General features: G+C 43.4%; 1 protein-coding gene across 1 annotated transcript in view; it reads left to right on the forward strand.

The window, feature by feature from the left end:
- The window catches only part of LOC124798585 (neuronal acetylcholine receptor subunit alpha-10-like), a 224888-nt gene that overhangs the window by 120359 nt on the left and 84725 nt on the right, over nt 1-19804 (forward strand). Inside the window, exon 6 of the mRNA XM_047262047.1 lies at nt 18139-18319. Coding sequence (XP_047118003.1) covers nt 18139-18319 — 181 coding nt within the window. The remainder of the gene's footprint in view (nt 1-18138; nt 18320-19804) is intronic.

The following is a 19804-nucleotide window of genomic DNA, read 5'->3' on the forward strand; positions in this document are numbered from 1 at the left end:
TGTAGAGGATGGTAGAAGTATGAAATCCCCATGTCCCCTCTGGCGACCTCATAGTGCCCCTTAAATGCACGTGAACCTTTCCCATTTCCCACCAGAGGGAGACATCAAAGCTGCGATTTCCACTGTGGCGCCACCGCCAGAAACGGAGGGCGACTGCTTCACACTACACGATGCAGTGCGCCCTTCAAAACAGCAATTTTAACCACAGCTCAGCTTGCAGCGGTACACAGCTTCTCGTTGTAGTTATGTACTGCGGTGATCAAAACATTCAAAAGTGGCCGTGTGATTACTACTTCCCCACTGCGAGGCGCCGTCACGCTGGGACGTGACCTGGTAATCTGTAAACAAACGACTCTGTCTTCCTTTACGTCTTGACCAAAAAAAAAAGAAAAAAAAAGAAAGTGAGTCACTCACAAGGGGAGGACAAAACGAAACGAAACTTCACGGGTCAAAAGTATGTCATTTTCGTGATTCCAAAGTCCAATCAAAGTTACAAAGAACTTGGCTGTATGAACCCTTTCATCAGCACGACGTTATATCCACTCTAGCCTGGATGCATACGGTCATCCGATTGGTGAGGGTGTCATAAAGTCGTTGTTTCATCTCCTCCAGCAAGCTACACCACAGCTATTGTAACGTGTCAGTGATATCCTAAAATGTGGCACTGGGACAGAACTTATGTCCGAGCTGGTCGCACACAAGTTCTATTGGGGACAGATCTGGCGATCTTGTTGACCAGGGGCGTTCTTCAACATCAAGCAGACATTTGATTGACACGCATGCCATGTGTGAATGAACATTGTGATGTTAAAAAATGGCACCTCGATACTGTCACATAAGAGGTAATACATGTATCTGAAGTACCGTCGTGCGGTCAAGGATTTGGTATTATTTCACATACTGTGTCCACCTGTTTAGCTGAGTGGTAACGTGTTTGAATACCATGCAGCGGACCCGGATTCGATTCCCGGCCCGGTTGGAGATTTGCTCCGCTCGTGGACTGGGTGTTGCGTTGTCCTCATCCTCATATCATCATCCCAATGTGGCGTCACCTGAAGTACGACTCGCAACACGGCGGCCGAATTTCCCCGGCCGACAATGCCACATGATCATTTCATTTCATTTCTTACATATTGTATGTCAGCAAAGTGGAAACATTAAATCATTTGGAACATTCATCTACATCTGTTTGATTATTCTGCAATTCACAATTAAGTGCCTGGCGAAGGGTTCGTCGAAATGCTTTCAAGTGTTCATCTCACTTGCAATGCAGAGCGCCCAGTCTTCGAGATCGCCCTCGATAACAGTTCAAAATGGTTCAAATGGCTCTGAGCACTATGGGACTTAACTTCTGAGGTCATCAGTCACCTAGAACTTAGAACTACTTAAACCTAACTAACCTAAGGACCTCACACATCCATGCCCGAGGCAGGATTCGAACCTGCGACAGTAGCGGTAGCGCGGTTCCAGACTGAAGCGCCTAGAACCGCTCGGCCAGCCCGGCCGGCTCGATAACAGTGCTTTGACTCTCACGAGCAGCTCTAAATCTTTCGAATAGTTTTCCTTTCACACTTTTGTGGGTTTCATTTTGGCGTACATTTCGTATTTATTGTAAATTTTTTTCTATTTAAACATTTCGTGTTAAGATTTTGTGAAAGCGGCTTTGAGGAGTGCTTACGTTTAACCGTTTCCTCCTTTCATCATTTAACCAAACGTGAAAGCTATCATTACGCCCGTTTTATTTGGGTTTGGAAGTTACGCCGTTTTCGTTCTGGACGTTAATTAGCGCAACAACCATTGCTTGAGCCACAATTCGTGGAATCATTCCTGTTTTTTCTTATGTTTCAATTTCTAACAAAATGTCGCCATCTCTGGAATGCGTGTCCAGTAATAAAAAATCATTACTGTGATTACGAAAGTCACTGGATAGCAGTGCGCACATATACAGATGGCAGTAGCATCATGTAGACATGTTATAAAAGGGCAGTGCACTAGCAGAGCAGTCATTTGTACTCACATGATTCATGTGAAGAGGTTTCCCACGTCATTGTGGCCGCACGACTGAAATAAACAGAATTTGAACACAGAATGGTAGTTAGCGCTAGAGCCATGGGACATTCCATTTCGGAAATCTTTAGGGAATTCAACATGCCCGAGCCACAGTGTCAACGGTGGGCCAAGAATACCAAATTTCAGGCGTTCCCTTTCCCAGTAATTCAAATCCCAAAGAAAGCAGGTGTTGACAGATGTGAAAATTACCGAACTATCAGTTTGATAAGCCACAGCTGCAAAATACTAACGTGAATTCTTTACAGACGAATGGAAAAACTGATAGAAGCCGACCTCGGAGAAGATCTGTTTTGATTCCGCAGAAATGCTGGAACACGTGAGTCAATACTGACCCTACGACTTATCTTAGAAAATAGATTAAGGAAAGGCAAACCTACATTTCTAGCATTTGTAGACTTAGAGAAAGCTTTTGACAATGTTGACTGGAATACTCTCTTTCAAATTCTAAAGGTGGCAGGGGTAAAATACAGGGAGCGAAAGGCTATTTACAATTTGTACAGAAAGCAGATGGCAGTTATAAGAGTCGAGAGGCATGAAAGGGAAGCAGCACTTGGTAACGGAGTGAGACAGGGTTGTAGCCTCTCCCCAATGTTATTCAATCTGTATATTGAGCAAGCAGTAAAGGAAACAAAAGAAAAGTTCGGAGTAGGTATTAAAGTTCATGGACAAGAAGTAAAAACGTTAAGGTTCGCCGATGACATTGTAATTCTGTCAGAGACAGCAAAGGACTTTGAAGAGCAGTTGAACGGAATGGACAGTGTCTTGAAAGGAGGATATAAGATGAACATCAACAAATGCAAAACGAGGATAATGGAATGGAGTCGAATTAAGTCGGGTGATGCTAAGGGAATTAGATTAAGAAATGAGGCAATTAAAGTAGTAAAGGAGTGTTGCTATTTGGGGAGCAAAATAACTAATGATGGTCGAAGTAGAGAGGATATAAAATGCAGACTGGCAATGGCAAGGAAAGCGTTTCTGAAGAAGAGAAATTTGTTAACATCGAATATAGATTTAAGTGTCAAAAGTCATTTCTGAAAGTATTTTTATGGAGTGTAGCCATGTATGGAAGTGAAACATGGAGGATAAATAGTTTGGACAAGAAGAGAATAGAAGCTTTCGAAATGTGGTGCTACAGAAGAATGCTGAAGATTAGATGGGTAGATCACATAACTAATGAGGAGGTATTGAATAGAATTGGGGAGAAGAGGAGTTTGTGGCACAACTTGACAAGAAGAAGGGATCGGTTGATAGGACATGTTATAAGGCATCAAGGGATCACCAATTTAGCATTTGAGGGCAGCGTGGAGAGTAAAAATCGTAGAGGGAGACCAAGAGATGAATACACTAAATAGATACAGAATGATGTAGGTTGCAGTAGGTACTGGGAGATGAAGAAGCTTGCACAGCTATTAATCGTCCATGTTTTACATCCATACATGGCTACACGCTATACAAATACCTTTAGAAAATACTTCCTGACACTTTAATCTATACCCGATGTTAGCAAATTTCTCTTCTTCAGAAAAGCATTCCTTGCCATTGCGAGTCTACATTTTATATCCTTATATCCTCTCTACTTCGACCATCATCAGTTATTTTGCTCCCCAAATAGCAAAACTCCTTTACTACTTTAAGTGTCTCATTTTCTAATCTAATTCCCTCCGCATCACCCGACTTAATTCGACTACATTCCATTATCATCGTTTTGCTTTTGTTGATGCTCATCTTATATCCTCCTTTCAAGACGCTGTCCATTCCGTTCAGCTGCTCTTCCAGGTCCTTTGAGTAAAACTATGTAAAATTACTCATAAATATTTCATGTTAGTACATAGATACTATACAACATAAGTATTACAAAAAGTGTCGTCAAAACTGTAAACTTCAGGCGCAGCTCATAGAGGGCGCCATACGCATAACCGATGTGTACTGTGAAACCAACATATAATTTTACGACAGTAATGGTTGAACTGTGCAAGCATTCACTTGAGCACGAACAACTGCTACAATTCCGCACTGGTATGTAATGTCAACATTAAAAGACAACGATGTGAGGGACTTATAACTTTCGTAAATCACATTGTAATATATACTCTTGTATTTGTTTTAGCATTGATAATGACCTGACACAGGTCGAAATCTGATCTGCGTTGTGACTATAAATGTCACATTAAAGCAGCTTAATTCTACGACCGATTGCTGCTCTATCTAACCCAATAGTATGAAATTGGTTCTATGAACTCTCTGCCACCAAGCACTTAAGTGTGAATTGCAGAGTAACCATGTAGATGTAGATGTAGATATAAATTGGTCAATACAGGGACGGTTAATGGTGGATGTAGACGACGCTGGAATTGTAGTCCGATGATGTCCTGTATGTACTCGATTGGAGTCAGCTTTGATGATCGAGCAGGTCAAGGCAACATGTCGACACTCCGTAGAGCACTTCAGGTTACAACAGCGGTATGTGGGCGCACGTTATCCTGTCGGAAAACACCCACTGGAGTGCTGTTCATGAATGGTAGCACAACAGGTCGAATCGTCAGAGTGGCGTACAAATTTGCAGTCAGCGTGCGTGGGACAACGATAAGAGTGCACCTGTTGTCATACGAAATAGCACCCTCTACCACACACCAGGTTTTGGTCCAGTGTGTCTAGCATGCAAACAGGGTGGTTGCAGGCTCTCAACTGGCTGGCCATCACTGGCATCGAGGCAGACCTAGCCTTCATCAGGGAACACAACAGACCTCCATTCTGCCCTCCAATGAGCTCTCGCTTGACACGACTGAAGTAGAAAATGACTGTGGTTTGGGGTCAGTGGAATGCACTGTATATGGCGTCTGGCTCAGAGATATTCTTGAAGTAACAGATTTGTAACAGTTCTTTGTGTCAACGTGGTGCCAACTGCCGCTCGTGTACATGCAGTACGATGCATCAGAGCCATTCGCCAAACATGATTTTCATCCATCTCTATAGTGCCACTTGGCGGTCCGGAGCCCAGTGTTCTTACGACCGTACATTCTCTTCACCGCCGATACCAGTAATCATCTACACCGTGCTATATGACTGCTCGTTGGCTGTATGCCGGTCCTTTATATATTTTTAATTTTTACTGAACTCGTGTGACCATCTCCTCGCGTTACCTTAGAGAATTATACTCGACTTTGCGTCCTGGCTGCTAATATACCAGGCCCATAAGGAATGGTATCTATATTTTGACCCTTATTTGATTAATTTGGTAAACAAATTAATTATTTTAGAAATGCGCGCAACGGAAACTGGTGTGAGTTTCTCTAAGATAACACATTCTGTGGTGGTTGAACTTAAAGCCGTCACTATAGCATCTGGTAGCCTATCTAAATTCACATTGCAGATTATTTCTGTCTTTCATTAACTTTAGAAAATCGAACTGAATAAGATACGTCCTACCCATTTCATGCGTCAGCTGACTGGGGGAATATTTCGTAACTGAAATGCTGACTCCAATTTAATAGATTTATTTTCTACTTTGATGAAAACTTTAGAAGCCGACACATTACAATTTTTCTTTAGTTACAGAACTTATGTCTGAATCAGCGTTACCTCTCATGGGTAGGACAATGACAAAACGGAAACACTACACGAATAATTTCATATATGACACATAATTTCATAACACAAAAAATATATGACACATAATTTCGTAATAACACAAAAAATACATAAGTGGGTCACACCGTCTTTAGCGGGAAAATCGTCATTCATTCTTTAAGAATCAGTTATCGTCATGCATGAATTACACCACTAGAAATTTAAGGTAGGCCACTGCTGAAGGTAGATAACCTCCATCAGAGAAAAGATTCTGGGGAAAAAAATGATGTACTATTGGCGCCAAAATGAAGTGCGAACTGAACTCACAAAGGAAGTACCAAAAATAATTAAATTTCGCGACAGAAATTTCTCGATCTACCATCCGATACGCAATCTGCACTCATTGAGCTAAAAGTGAAGCTTATAACTCGGGAAATAGCTACATGAACTGATGGTTCCTGTTGCATGCTCACTACCACAAAGCAAAATTTCACAAACACGTTTCAGAGAAAACTATTGAAAATAAATTAAAACCGTAACCTGTGCCGATGAATGTATGTTGAATGCGTGCTATGAGCATACCCTGTCGTGAATTTTTAGCCATATTACCTCATTTCTATCTCACCAAATCTGCGAGCTGCTCTGCTCCCGCGTCCAGTCCGTCTCATGGCTGGCCCCACAGACCTCTCCACGCGCCGAAATCCGACCAACGTTCCTATTCAAACGCGGTGGTGGGGAGACTCACCTCACCCACGCACCAACTTTGTAACCTACCCTCGTGCCTGTTTTTATCATTGTTTGCTGCTCTGGCCTACCTGCCGTTATTCTTGTAATGTTGGCAATGACTGCTATTCCCTTAAACTGTTCCCTTTGGTCCATGCTCCCGCTACATTTGACTTCCATTCATACCCACGCACACTCATACAGGATGGAACAAGGAGTATACATACAAACGGCGTGTGACCTCTTTGTGAAATGAAGAAAAGAAATAAAACAGATGCGTCAATTATTCCTTTCACCCAGCGAGGTATTGAAGCTGCTAGCAATCAAAGAAAACTTATATCTCGATATAGAAAACATAAAAACTTCCTACTGTAACCTGAGGCAAAACGAAAGTAACGCCTCAACTGGCGTAATCCCCTGGTAGCTGAGAGGTCAGCGCGACGGAATGTCTTACCTAGCAGCCCGGGTTCGATTCCCGGCTGGGTCGGAGATTTTCTCCGCTCAGGGACTGGGTGTTGTGTTGTCCTTATCATCATCATTTCATCCCCATCGACACGCAAGTCGCCGAAGTGGCGTCAACTCGAAATACTTGCAGCAGGCCTACTCGACGGGAGGCCCTAGCCACACGGCATTTCCATTTCCATCTACACTGGCTACATTACTGCCTTGTCTTTCTGCAATATCGCAAAAGGAACATCCAGTTTTTCGTATCCCTATAACACGACCTCGTTCGAACTCAGTAAGGCGTTGGTAATGGCGACTTTGTCGCCTTAAAGGCATGTCGTTGTTGTTGTTGTGGTCTTCAGTCCTGAGACTGGTTTTATGCAGCTCTCCATGTTACTCTATCCTGTGCAAGCTTCTTCATCTCCCAGTACCTACTGCAGCCTACATCCATCTGAATCTGCTTAGTGTATTCATCTCTTGGTCTCCCTCTAAGATATTTACCCTCCACGCTCCCCTCCAATACTAAATTGGTGACCCCTCGATGTCTCAGAACATGTCCTACCAACCGATCCCTTCTTCTAGTCAAGTTGTGCCACAAGCTCCTCTTCCCCAATTCTAGTCAATACCTCCTCATTAGTTATGTGATCTACACATCTAATCTTCAGCATTCTCCTGTAGCACCACATTTCGAAAGCTTCTATTCTCTTCTTGTCCAAACTATTTATCGTCCATGTTTCACTTCCATACATGGCTACACTCCATACAAATACTTTCAGAAACGACTTCCTGACATTTAAATCTATACTCGATGTTAACAAATTTCTCTTCTTCAGAAACGCTTTCCTTGCCATTGCCAGTCTGCATTTTACATCCTCTCTACTTCGACCATCATCAGTTATTTTGCTCCCTAAATAGCAAAACTCCTTTACTGCTTTAGGTGTCTCATTTCCTAATCTAATTCCCTCAGCATCACCTGACTTAATTCGACTACATTCCATTATCCTCGATTTGCTTCTGTTAATGCTCATCTTATTCCCTCCTTTCAAGACACTGTCCATTCCGTTCAGTTGCTCTTCCAAGTCCTTTGCTGTCTCTGACAGAATTACAATGTCATCGGCGAATCTCAAAGTTTTTATTTCTTCTCCATGGATTTTAATACCTACTCCGAACTTTTCTTTTGTTTTCTTTATTGCTTGCTCAATATACAGATTGAATAACATCGGGGAGAGGTTACAACCCTGTCTCACTCCCTTCCCAACCACTGCTTCCCTTTCATGCCCCTCGACTTTATAACCGCCATCTGCTTTCTGTACAAATTGTAAATAGCCTTTCGCTCCCTGTATTTTACCCCTGCCACCTTCAGAATTTGAAAGAGAGTATTCCAATCAACATTGTCAAAACCTTTCTCTAAGTCCACAAATGCTAGAAACGTAGGTTTGCCTTTCCTTAATCTTTCTTTCGTAGGGTCAGTATTGCCTCACGTGTTCCAACATTTCTACGGAATCCAAACTGATCTTCCCCGAGGTCGGCTTCTATCAGTTTTTCCATTCGTCTGTAAGGAATTCGTGTTAGTATTTTGCAGCTGTGACTTACTTACTTACTAAATTCACTTACTTGACTAAATTCGACCAGTAACTAACGCTCACTACAATTGCAACGTTTATTTAAAGCAAATCTGATATACATCTTCCTAGGGACGCTAGGAGCGCCATCTTATGCGACTGGCGCGAAATTTGAATAGACATCTTCCTGCGGACGTAGAAACACGGCTACCAACTTTTAGTTTATGTTGCACATCTCCTTTTTGGTACTGCGAATTTTTTTTCCATCAGTGTGTGTAGACTACTGGGTTAGATGTAAGTGATCTGATGGTTCTAATGTCCTCAATTTTTTTTTTTTTTACATTGGCTACTAATTTCGATATTAAAGTATCAGGCTGACAAATGTTGCCACCATAGCAAGTGGGTAAAGGCCGCAAATATCAAAAGAACAGGTCGAATACAAGAAGTGAATGTATCAACCATCAGTATAGTTCAGTTTGTTGATTTCTGGTTAACATGATAGGAGTACCTACTGTACAGAGGAAAAATGGCTTTGAATTTTGATTTAAAACTGAAATTAGTCTAAAATCATAGTAATTATTTTCATATCAGCATTTCGTGCTTTTATGACATATTTTCAGAGTTATTCTACTGTATAAGTATCAGTATTAAGCCGTGAAGTATGGATGAGGTGGCACGGGGAATAACCGACTGGTTGCCTCGGAACTGTTAATAACTGTTTCTGGGACTGGCGTACGTCTCCCTCTTCTCTGCAAACCTTTTATGACACCAGCCTTGGAACGTACTCTGGCAGATTCCACGTTTGGCCACTCGCGAACGAGGTTTTTTCGAAGTGACGGGAAAATTCACCTGCTGCTGCAGGCGTGTTATCCAGGCTGCTACATTTACATATTACTCGGCACGGCGAAGTAGTAACTTCAACATGGGGGCAGCGTTGGCATGTTTATGCCCGGAAAACGGGGAGGGGGAAGCAGTACTGGCGTACACACGAGTCGCCTTACAAGTGGAGCACTGTCACACGCTGCCCGTCTGTGACCACGTTTACACGCGACACAATCTGCGGAGGCGAATGTTTTCTTTTCCTTTTTTTTAATAAAGGGAGGAGATTGTTCAAGAACAGATTTTTAAAAATCTAAGCCTGGGAGACTTTATTACTTCCACCAGAACACACATATTACTGAAAATATTGCGAATTGGTCACTGGTCGAACATTATTGTGATCAAACATTTTGAACACTTAAAAATGGCTGTAAATATTTCGAATGGATAAAGACACTGGGAGTAATAGCTGAAAAAGAATTTTTTTTCATGCCTTGACCCTTAAAATTAGTAGTATTGTAGACACTGGCGGCAAAGCGCTCCTTAGAAGATATCATTTTTAAATCTTTATCAAAATGGCTTTGACCATTATTTTTAAGCTATTAACTGTATTTATTTTATTTCCAAACATTTGTAACATCATTTTAATCATCCTTTTAACTTTTCGAATGATTTGTCAGCCGCACAAGATGATGGACGAGAACGTCCTTCAGTAAGCGAGAGTGGATATAATAATCACAAGTTAGTCTCCTACGGTTGTTACCGATTAGTTTAGTTTTGTTAATTCATCAAATAGTTCAGCATTTGTATATCTTCCTTTGTCAAGGAAAGGTAGAATGTGATTATCCTCAGATACGTGGAAAAAGACGTCATGCTCAGCACAATACCTTTTTCCCTTCACTCCAGAAAAAATCATTTCATCCAAATAATAAACACGGAGAAACCAATAATAACTGAAATAATAAACAGTTTGAAAGACAAGTAGCAACCTGGTAACTGTAAAATTGTGCGCGCTCTGCTGCACATTTGCAATCATTGAATCCATGTTTTATCTAAGTAAAACATTGGCTGCTTTAATTCTGAACCACAGTATTCTCCTAGATAAATTGAGGTTTTATGGGGTTGATGATATAGCCAGCCAATGGATAATGTCGTACCTAAACAGAGGAGTGCAAAACGCTGTACTTCGTTATACCTTGGAAGTAATTCTTACTAGAGAGAAATCATGTATGGGTTCAACCTTAGGACTGCTACTGTTCCTTCTACATGTAAACGATCTTCCGAATTGTGTACGAAAAGCAGAATTTATTCTTTTTTAGTATTGTAATAAATCTCGATTTTAAAAAGACACAACATAGTCAGTTCTGCATATCTACATGTACTACACCAATGATAAGTGTAACACGTGCCGAGGAAATTATAAATAGGGTGGAAACTTCAAAATTCTTAAGGGTCCATATTGACGAGAATTTAAATTGGAAAAAATACATTTTGGAATTCCTAAAACAACTTAGTTCAGCCACGTTTGCGGTTAGAAACATTGTAAATCTTGTGGAGGGACAAATCAGTAAGTTGACATATTTTCCATATTTTCATTCATTAATGTCATACGGAATAATGTTCTGGGATAACTAATTCTTAAGAAAGAAAGTCTTCATTGCGCAAAAACGTGCTGTGAGAACAATATATGGCACTCACCCACGATCATCTTGTAGACAACTGTTTAAGTAACTGGACATTCTGACTACTGCTTCACAGTATATTTATTCCCTCATGAAGTTTGTTGTAAATAATCGATTACACTCCAAAAGGAACAATGACGTACGGTACCAGAAGGAACAATGACATTAAGGTTGCCTTTAGCACAAAAAAGGGGTGTACAATGCTGCAACAAAAATCTTTGATCACTTAACCAGTGATACAAAATTTGTGACAGACAGAAAAGTAACATTTAATCACGAACTGAGATAGTGTCCCCAAGACAACCCCTTCTATTCCCTCTGCCAGGTACTTAAGTGTGAATTGTAGAGTAACCATGTAGATGTAGAAGAATTTGTGTTACTCTAACGTGTAAAAGGCTGTGGGTAAGAAATAGTGACTCACTTCTGTATATCTCTTCTCTCGTTGTTAAAAAAAAAGTATGTTCAGAATGTAACTGCATGTACAAATTAATTTGCTTTTTTAATGTTGACGGAGGAGATAGAGAAGATCCAAAGAAGAGCGGCGCGTTTCGTCACAGGGTTATTTGTTAACCGTGATAGCGTTACGGAGATGTTTAACGAACTCAAGTGGCAGACTCTGCAAGAGAGGCGCTCTGCATCGCGGTGTAGCTTGCTCGCCAGGTTTCGAGAGGGTGGGTTTCTGGATGAGGTATCGAATATATTGCTTCCCCCTACTTATACCTCCCGAGGAGATCACGAATGTAAAATTAGAGAGATTAGAGCGCGCACGGAGGCTTTCAGAAAGTCGTTCTTCCCGCGAACCATACGCGACTGGAACAGGAAAGGGAGGTAATGACAGTGGCACGTAAAGTGCCCTCCGCCACACACCGTTGGGTGGCTTGCGGAGTATAAATGTAGATGTAGATGTAGATGTAAAATGATTCGTTCCACATCGTTACGATCTGTCGTGCAAAATGTCCCATGGAAAATGCAACTAACTAACTAACCAAGACAACTGGGAAACCGCGGGTTAGTCAGATGACTCCCGTCTGCATTGGTAAGAGCTGGTGGTAGTGTTCGAGTTGGGAGCAGACCCCACGAAGCCATGAACCCAAGCTTTCAACAAGGCTTCCTGCAAGCTGGTGGAGGTTCTATAATGGCGTGGGCTGTATTTACATTGATTGGAATGGGTCATCTGGTCCAATTGATCCGATCAGTGACTGGAAATAGTTATGTTCGGCTGTTTGGACACCATTTCGACTTTGTGTTCCGAAGCAACGGTGGGATTTTACCATGTCATAATATTCTACATCTACATCTACATATCTACTCCGCTAGCCACCAAGCGGTGTGTGTCGGAGGGCACAATTCGCGCCAAAGTCATATCTTCCCCTCTCCCCCTCCCCCCTCCCCGCCACCCCCTCTGTCCCTCTCGCGGATCATGCGAGGGAAAAACGACTGTCTCAATGATGATCATTGCGGGATTTGAAAGTTGGTGGTAATAATATATGCTCTACATCCTCGGTGAAGATCGGAATTTAGTGAGCAGCCCCTTCCGTTTAGCCCGTCGTCTATCTGCAAGTGTGTCCCACTTCAGACTTCCTCTGAGATTTGTAACGCTCTCGCGATGGCTAAATGTACCAGTCACGAATCTTGCCGCTCTTCTTTGGACCTTCTCAATCTCTTGAATCAGATCCAACTGGTAAGGGTCCCATACAGACGAACAATACTCTAAGACTGGACGAACTAACGTATTGTAAGCTATTTCCTTTCTTGAAGGACTGCATCGCTTCAGGATTCTACCAATAAACCGCAATCTAGAGTTCGCCTTACCCGTTACTTGTGTAATCTGATCATTCCATTTGAGATAATTTCGTATAGTCACACCCAGATACTTCACTGATGTTACCGCTTCCAAAGAATCATCATCTATTTTGTACTCATACATTAATGGGGATTTTCGCCTTGTTACAACCCCCCTCAACCGATTACTCCATCTGCTATCTATTATCCTTTAACGCAGATCCATCTTAATTTACAGGCAGGGGGTTCTTTTTCTGGGGGGGGGGGGGGGGAAGTATCAAAGACAACAGTCTACTTGTATGTATCATTATCACCTCAGCACACATACAGCAAAATGCTGATAAAAACCATGAATCAACTGTTCCGTAAGGTATTTGTTAGCTGATTCTGCATGGTTGTGATTGGTAGAGAGTATAGAGAAGCACATTGTAAATCCTGTTTGTTAGCGTTTAAAATACGCAAATAGTCTTGCACAGGGTCAAATATGCCATTCATTCTGTAGTTTAATATTGCAGCCACAAGCTGGCGATGCAATACTGTTCGACTAATGACACTTTATAAAAATCTATGAGGTGGTTACCGGTAACTCTGAGGTCACACCTGAACTTGTGATCCAATATACACTCCTGGAAATTGAAATAAGAACACCGTGAATTCATTGTCCCAGGAAGGGGAAACTTCATTGACACATTCCTGGGGTCAGATACATCACATGATCACACTGACAGAACCACAGGCACATAGACACAGGTAACAGAGCATGCACAATGTCGGCACTAGTACAGTGTATATCCACCTTTCGCAGCAATGCAGGCTGCTATTCTCCCATGGAGACGATCGTAGAGATGCTGGATGTAGTCCTGTGGAACGGCTTGCCATGCCATTTCCACCTGGCGCCACAGTTGGACCAGCGTTCGTGCTGGACGTGCAGACTGCGTGAGACGACGCTTCATCCACTCCCAAACATGCTCAATGGGGGACAGATCCGGAGATCTTGCTGGCCAGGGTAGTTGACTTACACCTTCTAGAACACGTTGGGTGGCACGGGATACATGCGGACGTGCATTGTCCTGTTGGAACAGCAAGTTCCCTTGCCGGTCTAGGAATGGTAGAACGATGGGTTCGATGACGGTTTGGATGTACCGTGCACTATTCAGTGTCCCCTCGACGATCACCAGTGGTGTACGGCCAGTGTAGGAGATCGCTCCCCACACCATGATGCCGGGTGTTGGCCCTGTGTGCCTCGGTCGTATGCAGTCCTGATTGTGGCGCTCACCTGCACGGCGCCAAACACGCATACGACCATCATTGGCACCAAGGCAGAAGCGACTCTCATCGCTGAAGACGACACGTCTCCATTCGTCCCTCCATTCACGCCTGTCGCGACACCACTGGAGGCAGGCTGCACGATGTTGGGGCGTGAGCGGAAGACGGCCTAACGGTGTGCGGGACCGTAGCCCAGCTTCATGGAGACGGTTGCGAATGGTCCTCGCCGATACCCCAGGAGCAACAGTGTCCCTAATTTGCTGGTAAGTGGCGGTGCGGTCCCCTACGGCACTGCGTAGGATCCTACGGTCTTGGCGTGCATCCGTGCGTCGCTGCGGTCCGGTCCCAGGTCGACGGGCACGTGCACCTTCCGCCGACCACTGGCGACAACATCGATGTACTGTGGAGACCTCACGCCCCACGTGTTGAGCAATTCGGCGGTACGTCCACCCGGCCTCCCGCATGCCCACTATACGCCCTCGCTCAAAGTCCGTCAACTGCACATACGGTTCACGTCCACGCTGTCGCGGCATGCTACCAGTGTTAAAGATTGCGATGGAGCTCCGTATGCCACGGCAAACTGGCTGACACTGACGGCGGCGGTGCACAAATGCTGCGCAGCTAGCGCCATTCGACGGCCAACACCGCGGTTCCTGGTGTGTCCGCTGTGCCGTGCGTGTGATCATTGCTTGTACAGCCCTCTCGCAGTGTCCGGAGCAAGTATGGTGGGTCTGACACACCGGTGTCAATGTGTTCTTTTTTCCATTTCCAGGAGTGTACATAAATTTATTACTCTACATTTGGTCATCCAGGCTAAACAATCTTTACCAGTCACCTTATTGCCGTTCACAAAAAATGACTGTTTCCCTGGTTCCAGGCGCTTCTACGTCAACTTTCTCGTATATTTTCCTGCAACAAGCAGATATGTAAATACTCCCTCATTCTACCTCAATTTCCCCACATTATTGCGTATTTTCCAGCAGTTTATACATATGTGCACCTAGTAGGTTTCTTTCAGAGTATGCTGATGCAATAGCTCCATACTCAACAGTCAATATTCTGGACAATTCGAGAGAATGATTTGGCCATCTAAATCGCCCGACATGAATCCTATCGAACATTTATGGGACGTAACCGAGAGGTCTGTTCGTGCACAACATCCTGCACTGAGAATACTTTCTCAATTACGGACTGCTATAGAGGCAGCATGGGTCAATATTTCTACACGGGACTACCAACGACTTGTTGAGTCGATGCCCAGCCGAGATGCTGCATTACACAAGGCAACAGAAGCACCGACACGATGTCAGGAGGTATCCCATGACTTTTGTCACCTCCGTGTATGTTAATGAAATTTTTTTGACTATCTTTCTACGTACAGCATTGAAAATACAATTTCCGTTGATCATCTTTGACCTTACTGATTGAAAAACTAGGGCGTGTCTAGCAAAAAGGCCGAAACACGTATCTATTTATTTTCAATATACAGGGTGGTCCATTCATAGAGACCGGGCCAAATATCTCACGAAATAAGCATCAAACGAAAAAACTACAAAGAACGAAACTCGTCTAGCTTGAAGGGGGAAATCAGATGGCGCTATGGTTGGCCCGCTAGATGGCGCTGCCATTGGTCAAACGGATATCAACTGCGTTCTCTTAAATAGGAACCTCTATTTTTATTACATATTCGTGTAGTACGTAAAGAAATATGAATGTTTCAGTTGGACCACTTTTTTCGCTTTGTGACGGATGGCGCTGCAATAGTCACAAACGTGTAAGTACGTGGTATCACGTAACATTCCGCCAGTGCGGACGGTATTTGCTTCGTGATACATTACCCGTGTTAAAATGGACCTTTTACCAATTGCGGAAAAGGTCGATACCGTGTTGATGTATGGGTATTGTGATCAAAATGCCCAACGGGCGTGTGCTACGTATGCTGCTCGGTATCCTGGACGACATGATCCAAGTGTCCGGACCGTTCGCCGGATAGTTACGTTATTTGAGGAAACAGGAAGTGTTCAGCCGCATGTGGAACGTCAACAACGACCTGCAACAAATGATGATGCCCAAGTAGGTGTTTTAGCTGCTGTCGCGGCTAATCCCCACATCAGTAGCAGACAAATTGTGCGAGAATCGGGAATCTCAAAAACGTCGGTGTTGAGAATGCTACATCAACATCGATTGCACCCGTACCATATTTCTTTGCAGCAGGAATTGCATGGCGACGACTTTGAACGTCGTGTACTGTTCTGCCACTGGGCACAAGAGAAATTAGTGGACGATAACAGATTTTTTGCACGCGTTCTATTTAGCGACGAAGCGTCATTCACCGACGTAAAGCGGCCTAATATGCAATATTGGGCAATGCAAAATCCACGATGGCTGCGACAAGTGGAACACCAGTGACCTTGGCGGGTTAATGTATGGTGCGGCCTTATGGGAGGAAGGACAACTGGCCCCATTTTATCGATGGCAGTCTAAATGGTGCAACGTATGCTGATTTCCTACGTACAAGATGTTTCACTGCATGACAGAATGGCGATGTACTTCCAACATGATGGATGTCCGGCACATAGCTCACGTGCGCTTGAAGCGGTATTCAATAGAATATTTCGAGACAGATGGGTTGGTCGTCGAAGCACCATACCATGGCCCGAACGTTCACCGGATCTGACGTCCCCGGATTTCTTTCTGTGGGAAAGTTGAAGGATATTTGATATCGTGATCCACCGACAACACCTGACAACATGCATCAGCGCATTGTCAATGCGTGTGCGCACATTACGGAAGGCGAACTACTCGCTGTTGAGAGGAATGTCGTTACACGTATTGCCAAATGCTTTGAGGTTGACGGATATCATTTTGAGCATTTATTACATTAATGTGGTATTTACAGATAATCACGCTGTAACAGTATGCGTTCTCAGAAATGATAAGTTCACAAAGATACATGTATCACATTGGAACAACCGAAATAAAATCTTCAAGCGTACCTACGTTCATTATTGGAATTGAAAAAACGTACCTGTAACCAACTGTTCGTCTAAAATTGTGAGCCATATGTTTGTGATTATTACAGCGCCATCTATCACAAAGCGAAAAAAGTGGTCCAACTAAAACATTTATATTTCTTTACGCGAAACGTCCCTTAGAAAAAATAATGAATTACTGTGCTGATAAACCTCTTACATTATTTGCTTTTCAAACAGCTGAGGAAAACTGAACGTACTCAGACTTTACTCTCTTTACATATTCTGATCAACACTAAACTGACACACAATATTTTTAGCGCAACGCAATCTGACTTTCAAAAATCCCTACCAATAATGGCCCTGAGTAACAATAACCTATACCTTTCGTGAATCACTTACCCCACAAAAATCTTCGTTACTCGAACTACTGCAATACAGCGATCGCCAATACCGCTAGGTAAATAAAAGATTCAAACTACTGAAGGCACTAACTACTGATAGGCATAGTTAGCAAGTGAAGGATTTTGATAAAGAACAAACAATGTATTTACCTTAATAGTGTTCAAAAGTCATAATATATATATATCAGTTCATGGCATCCAGTATTACAAATTTACTGTCTCTGATGGACACACGTCCAGATCATCCGCTCTCAAAACTCCGCCATCTCTCTCCCCACATCCACCACTGCTGGCGGCTCACCTCCAACTGCGCAACGCTACGCGCTGTTAACAGCCAACTGCCCAACACTACAATGGCGAATATTCCGACAGCAATGCCAACCAGCCACAGACTGCACACAGCACAGCCAGTGATTTTCATACAGAGCGTTACGTGGCGTTACCAATAAAAAAAACCAAAACAGCCTACTTACATACGTACTACACGAACATGTAATAAAAAATGGGGGTTCCTATTTAAAAAAAAAAAGAGCAGTTGATGTCCGTTTGACCTATGGCAGCGCCATCTAGCGGGCCAACCATAGCGCCATCTGGTTTCCCCCTTCAAGCTAGAAGAGTTTCGTTCTTTGTAGGTTTTTCGCTTGACGCTTATTTCGTCAGATATTTGTCCCGGTCACGATCAATGGACCACCCTGTAGAATGTCCTTGCAAGACTTGATCGAAATCAATAACCCACACGTCAGCTGCTCCTCTTGTTAGGCTACGTTTACTGTATTGAAGCTAACACTGGCACCAACCATTCCAGCTGCCCTTCACAGTAAGAGTGAGGTGTACCGTTCTGCCGCAGACGCTGACGATGTGGATGCTGGAGAACGCTGAGTGGGAAGTGGAGTGGTCGCGGGTGGAGCCGGCGCGCATACCGTGTCCGTTTTGCGGGCCGTGGCAGACCACGCCGGTCATCCACTTCCAGGTGGCTCTGCGCAGGCGCGCCGCCCTCTACCTGGCCGCCATCACCGTACCAGCGTTCGGTGAGTCACCTGCACTGCTCATCCCAGTGTCTGCGTCCGCTGTGTTGTCTCTCGCAAGGAGGCGCAGCCTATCAGTTAGTTTACAATTGGCAGCCGCGGCCTCAAGTGCCAAATTCTGTAGAATTGGCGCGTTCTTCTTGTTGTTGTGGTCTACAGTCCTGAGATTGGTTTGATGCAGCTCTCCATGCTACTCTATCCTGTGCAAGCTCCTTCACCTCCCAGTACCTACTGCAGCCTACATCCTTCTGAATCTGCTTAGTGTATTCATCTCTTGGTCTCCCTAAACAATTTTTACCCCCCACGCTGCCCTCCAATACTAAATTGGTGATCCCTTGATGCCTCAGAACATGTCCTACCAACCGATACCTTCTTCTATTCAAGTTGTACCACAAACTTCTCTTCTCCCCAATCCTATTCAATACTTCCTCATTAGTTATGTGATCTACCCATTTAATTTTCAGCATTCTTCTGTAGCACCACATTTCGAAAGCTTCTATTCTCTTCTTGTCTAAACTATTTATCGTCCACGTTTCACTTCCATACATGGCTACACTCCATATAAATACTTTCAGAAACGATTTCCTGACACTCAAATCTATACTCGATGTTAACAAATTTCTCTTCTTCAGAAACGCTTTCCTTGCCATTGCCAGTCTACATTTTATATCCTCTCTACTTCGACCATCATCAGTTATTTTGCTCCCCTAAATAGCGAAACTCCTTTACTACTTTAAGTGTCTCATTTCCTAATCTAATTCCCTTAGCATCACCCGAGTTGACTTGGCTACATTCCATTATCCTCGTTTTGCTTTTGTTGATGTTCATCTTATATCCTCCTTTGAAGACAATGCCCATTCTGTTCAACTGCTCTTCCAAGTCCTTTGCTGTCTCTGACAGAATTACAATGTCATCGGCGAACCTCAAAGTTTTTATTTCTTCTTCCTGGATTTTAATACCTATTCCAAATTTTTCTTTTGTTTCCTTTACTGCTTGCTCAATGTACAGATTGAATAACATCGGGGAGAGGCTACAACCCTGTCTCACTCCCTTCCCAACCACTGCTTCCCTTTCATGCCCCTCAACTCTTATAACTGCCATCTGGTTTCTGTACAAATTGTAAATAGCCTTTCGCTCCCTGTGTTTAACCCTGCCACCTTCAGAATTTGAAAGAGAGTAATCCAGTCAACATTGTCAAACGCTTTCTCTAAGTCTACAAACGCTAGAAACGTAGGTTTGCCTTTACTTAATCTTTCTTCTAAGATAAGTCGTAGGGTCAGTATTGCCTCACGTGTTCCAACATTTCTACGGAATCCAAACTGATCTTCCCCCGAGGTCGGCTTCTACCAGTTTTTCCATTCGTCTGTAAAGAATTCGCGTTAGTTCGTCAAAATCCAGAGCTGAACAAAGGGCCGTACCCATAATTCTCCGAACGTTTTCAACTGGCAGAGACCCGGCGACCTTGCTGGCGAAGGTAGGGTTTGGCAA

Source organism: Schistocerca piceifrons, chromosome 5 (genome assembly GCF_021461385.2).
Source record: "Schistocerca piceifrons isolate TAMUIC-IGC-003096 chromosome 5, iqSchPice1.1, whole genome shotgun sequence".
Taxonomy (NCBI): domain Eukaryota; kingdom Metazoa; phylum Arthropoda; class Insecta; order Orthoptera; family Acrididae; genus Schistocerca; species Schistocerca piceifrons.